General features: G+C 39.8%; 1 protein-coding gene across 1 annotated transcript; it reads right to left on the bottom strand.

The window, feature by feature from the left end:
• Positions 1-1,270: 1,270 nt before the first annotated feature.
• On the bottom strand, positions 1,271-5,943 carry cbln4 (cerebellin 4 precursor). Its single transcript, XM_040193740.2, has 3 exons — positions 5,404-5,943; positions 4,267-4,383; positions 1,271-3,862 (listed from the first exon to the last, which is right to left on the bottom strand). Exons 1-3 carry the CDS (start codon positions 5,668-5,670, stop codon positions 3,665-3,667), a joined length of 582 nt encoding a protein of 193 aa, XP_040049674.1. The 5' UTR covers positions 5,671-5,943; the 3' UTR covers positions 1,271-3,664.
• Between the last annotated feature and the right edge of the window lie 4,137 nt (positions 5,944-10,080).

Genomic DNA, 10,080 nt, shown 5'->3' with positions numbered 1-10,080 from the left:
GTCAATCTGTCAGCATGAACACACACGGGAACAAATCACGCTGCAGTGGCAGATAATCTCCCTGCAGATGATTTTGGGGATCTGATTCATTAACAGAGAGTGTTATTGCCTTTTCGACGTACAACACAAACATCGCGGAACAGGATTCAACCAGGCATTTCAATCTAGATATTTTAGAAAAAGGCATTTTTTTGCTTCATTAATGGCACCATATAAGAATTACTTCTGACACGGATGTATTTTCTTTGTTAAAATGACACATTTGCTTCTCATGGAAGTGCAACACAAAAATGTATCCTTCACCCACGTTACTGCTTGTATTTCTGTACAATTTGAAATACCAAACGATTAGGACCTATATTTGTGATACAAAATCCATGGACAACAATCAGTTGGCTGTGTTGTGGTACATTATCTTTTCTAAGATCTTGAGTCAAATTTGCATGTTTTTGTATGGAAAAAATCCCCAGAGAATGCTTTTGATCGTTCTCATTAAAGAGGATCATCTTTTTGGAATAACATCATACAACTGTAAATACAACTGTAATACAACTGTAAATACATTTACATATTTACACACCTCTGTGATCTACTCATCACTGGTTGTTTTGCAATGAGACAGACATTTAGAAACAATGGTTCTATTTCTTTGGTGCACCACAGAAACCGACAACATTAAATAATAGTTGAGTATTAATGTACTGATGAGGAAAAGTACAAAGCATGAAAAAGATTTAAATACAGCAGCACGCTTTGAATATTATCTTGAATGGTTTTAAAGGTTTATTTCACCTTCACAGCATGTGCGTGAAATTCAATTTCAACTCTGAAACATTCTAAAAACGCAAAACAAAGAAGAAGAAACAAGGAAACGAAAAAGGGAATTAAAGGAGCACATAGGAAGTGGTAATAAAGACTCTGCTGATTAATAACAGAGAATTAGTCACTTTTTATATCACATACTGGTATCTGCTGTACAGAGGCCGGAGTTTGGTATCTGATCTTCAATCATCGATTGAAGTTGTAATTACACAAATATTAACGAGTTGTAGGTTTTAATTGATTTTTCCCTAAAAATAATTTGTAATTTATTAATTTTTTGTTTGTTTTACTTAATAGTGTGTGTTCTTATTTTATTAATTTGGTTTGTCTCTTTGAGAAAACACAATTCAGTGACTCTCTGCAGGAGGAAGGGTGTTAACTATAACAGATCACAGCAACAGGAGATCTGATTAGAAACATTTATGGCCCAAAAATGAAATTGAAAAACATAATTTTATAGAAATCCCTTTTTATTAATAATTTATGACCAGAATTCGAATACATAATAGGAACATCTAACGAACATGTTACAACCTTATAATCCATATATTTACATTTGCATCATTCAAACACAGAGTTAACAAATTATGTTATTACTGACTGACATTATTTTCTTTCAGCAGCACAGTCCAGCTTTGAATAATGTCACACAAACGTAAAATGATAAAAAATCAGTTACAGAATATATTTAGACAGTTTAGGTTTAACAAAATAAATATTGTGCCATCAATAAACGCAAGTTCCTTCAATTGATGTCACCAGTCATGTGCTCTCAGAATGAATATGTTTGCACAATTAAAATGAGCAAATGTGCTTTTTTTGACCCCGTTGCCTTGAGCGATGTTTGGTATGAAGTGTCATTCCCATCTTTGCCTCTTTATTAACCCAGTGAACTAAAACATCCCTTCCATCAAAATGTCTCCCAAATACACCACTAAATGCCCCGGGTGTTACCCATCAGTCCCTGACAAGAATCCTTTAGCAAAAAAGGCGTAGCAACATGATTTTCATCATTCAGAGTGAACGCCGGTGAGGTTCAACCTGTGCAGATTAATGTTCCGGGGGGGAAATTACGATTTCAATAATCTTCTCAGACACGCCTCGGCAAGCTTTCAGGGTGGGTTTTAACAATGCAGCAGAAGGTGTTGCAGGAAGGCAGACAGTAACTCCGCCGGAGACACGAAGGGGAGAGCCAACACATATTGTAAGCACATTGAGCTCAAAGCAACAATTAAGGCGTTTATTAATTCATCTGTTATCCCAGGCTGCCCAGCGGAACTGATGTGGGACGGTAATCAATTTATTATCTGCATGTTAATGTCATCAGATGTCCATCAAACGTTATATAGGGCTACAAACCATGAGGTGACTTTAGCAAAGTCTATTGGGAATAAACAGAAAAATTTAATTTATAGACTACTCGTTTTCAACAGAAATACAATTCGGGAGATACGTAATCCAGCCTGAATTAAGTTTTTTTATCAACATGATGAGAAACGTTTTTTTATTTATTTATTTAATATATTTCATTAGTCACAAAAATCAATCATGTTATGTAACATGTAATCATGTTTATGTGTTTTACATATTTTTCTGACGATGTCCACTTGTACTGCAGCAACTAAATTATTTTCAACACTTGATTTTGTTACTATGAGGCACTCAAAGGACCTAGATGATGACAGGGATTGGCATAGATTGTGGAAATATTGTTGAAAAATGGGAAACTAACCGTAAACCTAAAATAATATGATTTCTTCTTGGGGACATCAGAAATAAGCTATAAAAATGCCATATCATCATATTTTAAGCTGTTATGGCTTATTTTGTTAGGAGGCAGTTTTCCAAAAACACTTCAAGCAGATTCAAAGAAACATTGGCAGTTATTTGGACTCAGTTGGTTTTCCCCTGATTTAAGCCAAATATATACAATTCATTTAGATGTGTTTGAGCCACTAACCCTTTGAGAAAACTATTAAACACTCCCCTGTGTAAAAAATCGTCTGTCTGCCGTCTGGAAGGAGGGAAAGCAGCGTAATGAATTGGTTTAAGTCTTCGTGCTAAAAACAACTTCCCACTTTAACCAAGTGCCCCTGTTGCCTGAACCGAGTCACACGAGAGACTTGAGATGCTAAACCAAGTCTTCAGAATCACAGTCCAATAAAACAAAAAAGAATAATAAAATATATCTTTGCCACCAATTCACAAGAATGGCTTTCCTCCAAAACTGTATTTGGCAAAACAAATTGCAGGTTTCTCAGTGTTATTTCTTTTTGTGCCTCTCTGTAGTTAATTAGCTTGTCTATGAAGTTACTGTGTGTAATTCGTACACTCTCTCGTGGTTGTTTTGTGTACAGTATGCAGTTCATTTTGGCTATCTACAGTCGTTTGGAGTGTTTCAGTGACAATGCAAATGACTTCCAGGGGCCAAAGGGTCGGGTGGGGGGGGGTTGGGGGGCTGTGGCAGGCAGGCTTCTTTGATGATCCATCCTTTGTTAAAAAATGAATTTGCCACACAAGCATTTTACAGTTTACAACCAGAGAAGCAGATACACTCGAATGCAACAGTTGCCATGATAAAAAATCACTATGCTGAATATATTACGTCATAGTTTCCAATGACTTTGGGGATGTTGTAGCGTTTCTCGAAGCTGCTTGAGTGACAGTAACGTATATAAGCAATAAGGAACATTTAAGAGTCTTTCACATCCAGTGAAGGTGGACGATTTCCAAAGTCATGTTTCCCCTCTATGTTCAAATCCACTTTTTCAACAACTTGGTGAGATCCAACGGACGCAGCAGCAATGTTTTGATTATATAGTGGCGACACATTTGTTTATTTTTACAGAGGGAACACAAGAAAGCCAGAAAACGTTGAGTACTGCCATCCACCCACTAGGTTTCCCTTCTCCAGCTTTAAGTAGACTTTGTCCTCTTTTTCTAGATAGAGCAGAACCCCATTGGTGGCCGCCTCGCGGGTGACGTCTTTGTCGCCCGCGAAGGCGGAGATGACCGGTTTGCCATTCAACATCAAGTTCACCTGGACAACAGAAATGGCAATTAGTAATGGGGAAGACAAAGCAATGGTTTGAAGGAGTGTTCTCGCATAGTTTATGTCTCACACGTAGCATCACGATTAAATGATGTCACTAGATTAATCACAATAATTCTTAAAATCATCACAACAATCATTAATAATGATGTTGGATTATTTGTTTGTCTTTTTTTAGCTTTACAGTTAAACAAAATCAATATGTTCATATGACTTGATGATATTCAGAAAGAGTTTTTTTCTATGGGGGGGGTTAAAATGAAGTACGGTTTGTCTTCATTTTTTCTTACCTGTCCTCCCAATCATTTCCATACTGTCCCTAAAGAAGACATATTGTCCAACTCTAATAACATGTTTACGACCAATTCATTTGAAATAAACAGAAATAGTACCTGTATGGTTTGGCTCTGGTAAACTTTAATGACATGGAAGTTAAAACTGTAGATTCCTTTTCTTGGGGACAAAAATACTGATTCAAATGTGAAGTAGTTTCCTATATTCACAAGAACCTACGAGAGAGGGAAAAAAACACATTATGACCGTGGTTTTATATATCAATATAATTCATATTAGTCAGCACAATGGCTTTTACTTCAATGGGGCTTTAGGATTAAATGTGCCAATGCACCAGGACACCGAGGGCTACTCTGGCCCCTCAGACACAAATTGAATGCAACACTCTTACATAAACATTACATTCAAACTCACTGGATCTACCCGACTTCCACTTACAAGAAACCCAAAATGTGCTTGATGACATTTTTAATCAACAAATTCCAGTTTGGAGCTAAATCTGGATTTTTTTTTATCCACTCATTGCACTGATACAAAGTCAGTGACTGCAAGGGATCAGAGTCTTCCTCAACACTGCCTCGCTGAAAGGATCCACCCTCCACATGTCAGTCAGCATAACATGTAGTGCTGTCCCATGAGTGGTGCAAAGAGGCTTTACGCACGTACGGCTGACATCTGCAGGATTCATAGCAAACAAAAGCACCTCTGCAGCCGCGACCTTTGACAAGTGTTGCTTTCATGGCAACAGCACGCGCAAGTCGCGCATGTCTAAGAAGTCGTTGTCATTGTGCAGTGTGTTGAGAGACAAATGTAATGTTAGGTCAGGGAACAACAGCGATATTGTTATTTTGCCCACCGCTGCATGACTAATCTTTTTGCTTCGTTTTAATTAACTTATTTAAAGGGTGGGGGTCGGGGAGGGTGGGGGGGTAGGGGGACGTTTATTGGCGCGTGCGCTCGAGGCCAACTGATGAATGCGTGAGCTCTGCTCTGCGGGAACGAACATGATCCAGTCACTTTCAAAGCCCGCGTGCGTTTGACGCGCACTTGTATACTGAATCCACCTGCCAACCACGACCAGCTTCAAACTATCCTCCGGGACGACCGCGATGACACTAATGTCAAGAAAGGGTGGGTAAAGGGTGAAGGTGTCGACCACAAAATAAAGACTTCAGTGGACCAGGTTTCGACAAGTTAAGAACACTACATTATTGTGGATGAAAAATCGTCCTAACCTGGTCGAAGTAGATTATTCTGGTTTTGTTGCTCATCTCCGATGGTTCGTGGTTGTTGCTGCGCACCGCAGAGAAAGCCACCTTGGAGTTGGCGGCGCGCACCGAGATGCCCAGCGGAGAGGACGAAGCCTTCCAGTCCGCGGTCGGGTTGGAGTCGCAGACCACGAGACATTTCCCCTCCAGGACGATGGGCTCCGTGTCATTCTGAGCTCTCGCCACCCCAGAGATCACAGTCCAGCTCAGCATCAGTATGAAGCAGTTGACCATGGTTCTATATCTCTCTCTCTCTCTCTCTCCCTCTCTCTCTTGCGTGCGCGCGCGCTTTCGCTCCCTCACCGAGACAGCTGTGGCAGCGCCGATTCGAAAAGAGAGACCGTCTCCTGCACCACACAAGTTCCCGCGTGCCCCCACCGGTCTGCCCACCTGCCGCGGACGCGTCTGACGCTGTTCAATTCTGTTACTGGATCCAGATGTGTGCCATATCCAAGTGAGACAACGACGACAACCAAAAAAAAGCAGTCCGCGTAAAGTCGGAACCGTATAATCTCACCACCAACCGGCAAACACGCTGCTGTGCGCGCCTCTCATTTTCCGGTGCACTCGGAGCTCGTGGATGAGACAAAAGTACAGGTTTGTTCCGGTCTGAGAGGGGTATCTCTCCATATATCATCCATAGCCCGCACGCTCACTCCGAGCAACGCGTCCGACAGCAGCGGTTCCCCGAAATGATGCGCTGCGTGTGCGCGCACACAGCCTTCGACTTTACGCACGCACATGTGGTGGAAGTTGTAATTAATTGACACGATGCGTAATTTGGCAAGAGCTTACATTTCTTTAATTTCCCATCACCTTCCAAACTAAGTAGCTTTAGATTAAATTGTGCTGTTTTAATTGCTGAGGAGAAAAGCAAGCACCCTTCTAACTTTCTTTGATCCAGAACCAAAGACTCGTTTTTCTAATAATGTCCTTAAGCATATGTTTCTTTTTCTTCTTGTATAGTTAGTTCACAGAGCTTCCAGGCCACTGTGGCTGTGCTCTACTGTAATGGAGAGAGCCCACAATTGGTTCCTGTGGTATTCCATGGAGGTCTGTGAACATCATGGGTCATCGTCTTAGTTGTTATGTCAATCTGCATTAAATCAACAAGTCCTCCAAAGTGTGAAGGAATATAATGTACACATGTCATATTTGAGATCAACTCGGTCACTTCAGGCTCCAAGATCAATAAGTCCATCAAATTACTTAGTTTGATCATTTAGCACCAACAGCAGCTAAAAATCAACTTTTATATTGAAATGTAAGAATGAGATGTAAGAATAATGATTGTAAAGTGTTGAACAAAACTATATAATTCAGGACTATTGTAGATATATTTAGCAGATGTCCAAATTGGTGGATTTTGGTGGAATGTCTATTTGCATCCGGGGGACAAGAGTCACACCGCCGATATTGTGCCATGACGAAGTTGCAACTTAATTTAGCAATAGCTATATCCAAAAGGTTATATCTCTATTCAAAGTGTAATACTGTCACTATCGAGAGTATTGATCCCTCAGATGTTTTTTTATACACTTGGCTAACTTAAGAGTTTGATTATGTTCAGGTTATTTTAGAAAACCGATTAAGTTACGTATAGCGTATCAAATATTGCCGCGTTAGATTCAAATTGCATTGTTGACTCTGGACACCGCAGCGCTTATCTACACACAAACAGCCACATTGGCTATATTCCCCTTGGTTGTAAATAGTATTGTTTGACACCTGGATATTAATAACATGTGCGAATCTTCCAAATCATTTGAATGGATCACTAAGTTAAGTCTTTTTAGTCAGAGCAGACATACAAAAAACATCCTGTCAATTAACATATGACGATCAAAGCTTCTGACAATAAACACATGATGCTTGTAGCTTAGCAGCTCTTTCCAGGGAATTACTCTGGAGGTGAATAACTTTTAACCTCAACATCATTTCTTGCCAATTCTTTGCAGAAAACTAGAAATAAACTCACTAAATGAAAGCTAATAAAAATGTAATGTAAATGTGATAAAACAGCTACAGTTTGTTATTCCAAAGGTTTATATGTCACATAAACAGGAAAATGTAGTTCGGCATGCTCATAAAGCACTGCAGAAAGACTGGATCTATCTCACATTGTTGTAGTAGTTTTGTAAAATGTTCTTTGTGCTGTTAAACTGAAATCCGCCTGCATCCTGAGAAGCAGATTTGATGTGTGGGATTCATTTACTTCCTCATTAAATCCAAGCTCATGAATGCAGCTTTTTGATCTTTGTGTCTGAGCAACAAATCGTTACAGGTCACACTGTTGAAAGTGATCAGCAACTAGACAGCTTTTCGATTACACATCTATTGATTAACCCAACCCACCTTTCGATAAACAACCAAAAACACATGAACAGCGAACTGGGAAAGTAGTTTAGAAACGAATCGACCATTTTTCAATATCGTCGTCTCTCCAGGGGAGCACGACAAGGTGTTAACACCACATTGACCCATCATCACCTCCTCAAGTTGGGTTGATAACAAGTTGAACAAATAAGCGTTAACATTTAGCAACAATCATGTGGAGTTGTGTTTGGAGCACAGTGTTGACTCCCCTCTGATTCCTTGAGGAAATACTTTTGACATTTTAAAGATCCTTTTAGAGATTCTTAGTGCAGTTTCACCTGCTGATTACAGTTTTTGCCGATTCAGGTTTTCAATGTATTAGATGTGCGATTGGGCCAGATTTTTCGAAAATGAAGGATTTTTTTGTGTGGCTTGTGTGCGTGTGTGTCTGTGTGTATAGTATGAGCCTTTAAAAAAAGTCTGACAAGCCGGTTATTTGCTGATCTGTGGAATCGTCCTGTTTTGATCAATAGGCCTCCAGCTTTTAGCTGCTAAACGTACCACCGCGTAGCTGCCGTACTTAGTTTAGGCAGTGTAATGTGAGCTTATCTGAGCTTTTTGTTGTTGTTGTAAAACAAGGTAACTGGGGAAATAGTAAAGCTGTGGACATTTAAAACAAAACAATTAGCTGAAAGATACTGAACGCCTCTGCAGAGCTGAGGCGTTCAGTCACTGGATCCAATGTTCACATGAACATTTGGATTACAGCGGCTTACACGTGATACTGTTGCAGCGAACGTACGTGTATATTTATCTGTTTTTTTCCCCTAGCTGCCAATTAAGCAGGCAGTAGACTCCCTACAAACTTTCCCAAAACAGTGATGCAGTCCCGCATGAAACCACGTGCAAAACGTCTGCGCTCCTGTGCCTCCTCTTCCAATGGATTTTGCACAATGCCGCTCGGCGATCACAGGAAGTCAAAGAGGTGGAAGCTTTGACTTAAACACGCTTGTTTCCGCCCGAGCTGTCCAGCACAGACAGGCCAGGTCTTTCAGAGCTGTAGTGGAGAGTAGATACTAAAAACGCTTCAAATGTGAAGCTTTAGTTTTCTGCCGCAAACACGTTGGCATAGTTTGCTCACACAGCAGAGTTAATGATAATACCACTTTCACACCAGCAGCTCACTGCTCCAGCTGTTTGGCGCTGGCCATTAGTCGGCTACACATTCGTGTCCAGCTGGCTACTTTACTCTACACGTTCTTGATTCCAATAAAACAGCCTTTATGGGAGTCAACGTCCGTGCACCACAGCAGCTAAATGATCAATGCCGCCACCATAAATATCCCTGAACATACTTTGAGCATTTACAGCATGGGTAAAGTAGCAGCTACTGGATACAAGTCCAAATCTGAGAGTGGAAAATGCAAGGAGACGAAGTATACAGCTTTTTCATACTCGAAATACTTTGTCTGTTCATCTCTCACTCTCGCACTCCGAATGAATAGTTGAATCGTTGGGATTTGATTCGGGTAAAGCCCGAGAGAAATTGAAGTGAAAAGCAGGATTCATGTTGCCATAGGTAGAAAACAATTCTTGAACAAAAAATTGAAAATGAGGAAACTGTCAAATCCAAGGTATTATTTTATATTTACCTAAAAAATCCAGTGACGACTACACAAAGTGTTTTAAGGCAAAAGAAAAGCGTAGAAGTACAGATTTTGAAAAGGCAACAAAATTCATAGCTGGAATAGTTATGCCTTCGAAAATGAATTCCAAAATAACAGAAAACGTAAACCCGTATAGTTTGACTCGACCCTTTAATAAAAGCGGTCCAAAAAAAATTCCTTCGAACTAAAAATTCTGACAAACAGGACATTTTTAAAAATACCAAGGAAAAATCTTCTTTCTGTGTTTAAGTCCCAGACGATCGTCAATCAACCATCAATAAACATTTTTGCGACGGCCTCGTGACTTCAGAGGATCCATAGGTTCCCAAGCAGCGACCACATGTCGGCTGTTATGGAACTCTATCAGTGACATTAATTAAAAAAATCTGTGCACCACCCTGAGACCAGGAACTTCTAACCCAATCATAAAATTAGTCTCAAAATATGTTAACATTTTAAGTCGTATTCAACATTAAGAGTAAACAATGGAGGTTGGAATTATAGAGCAGTCCATCCAGATATTATAGACCCTGCAATAAGAAATCACAAAAACTGCTCTTTAAAATATAACCGTATACATTCTAACTATACCAAAGTCAACACTATTTAAAACAAATATTATTAATATGGTACCTACAGCAACTCCGATATTTCAGATGTC

The sequence above is a fragment of the Gasterosteus aculeatus genome, chromosome 2 (genome assembly GCF_964276395.1).
Source record: "Gasterosteus aculeatus chromosome 2, fGasAcu3.hap1.1, whole genome shotgun sequence".
In the NCBI taxonomy this organism is placed as follows: domain Eukaryota; kingdom Metazoa; phylum Chordata; class Actinopteri; order Perciformes; family Gasterosteidae; genus Gasterosteus; species Gasterosteus aculeatus.
The sequence above is the reverse complement of the archived record's forward strand: the minus strand, read 5'-3'. Positions and strand labels throughout refer to the sequence as shown.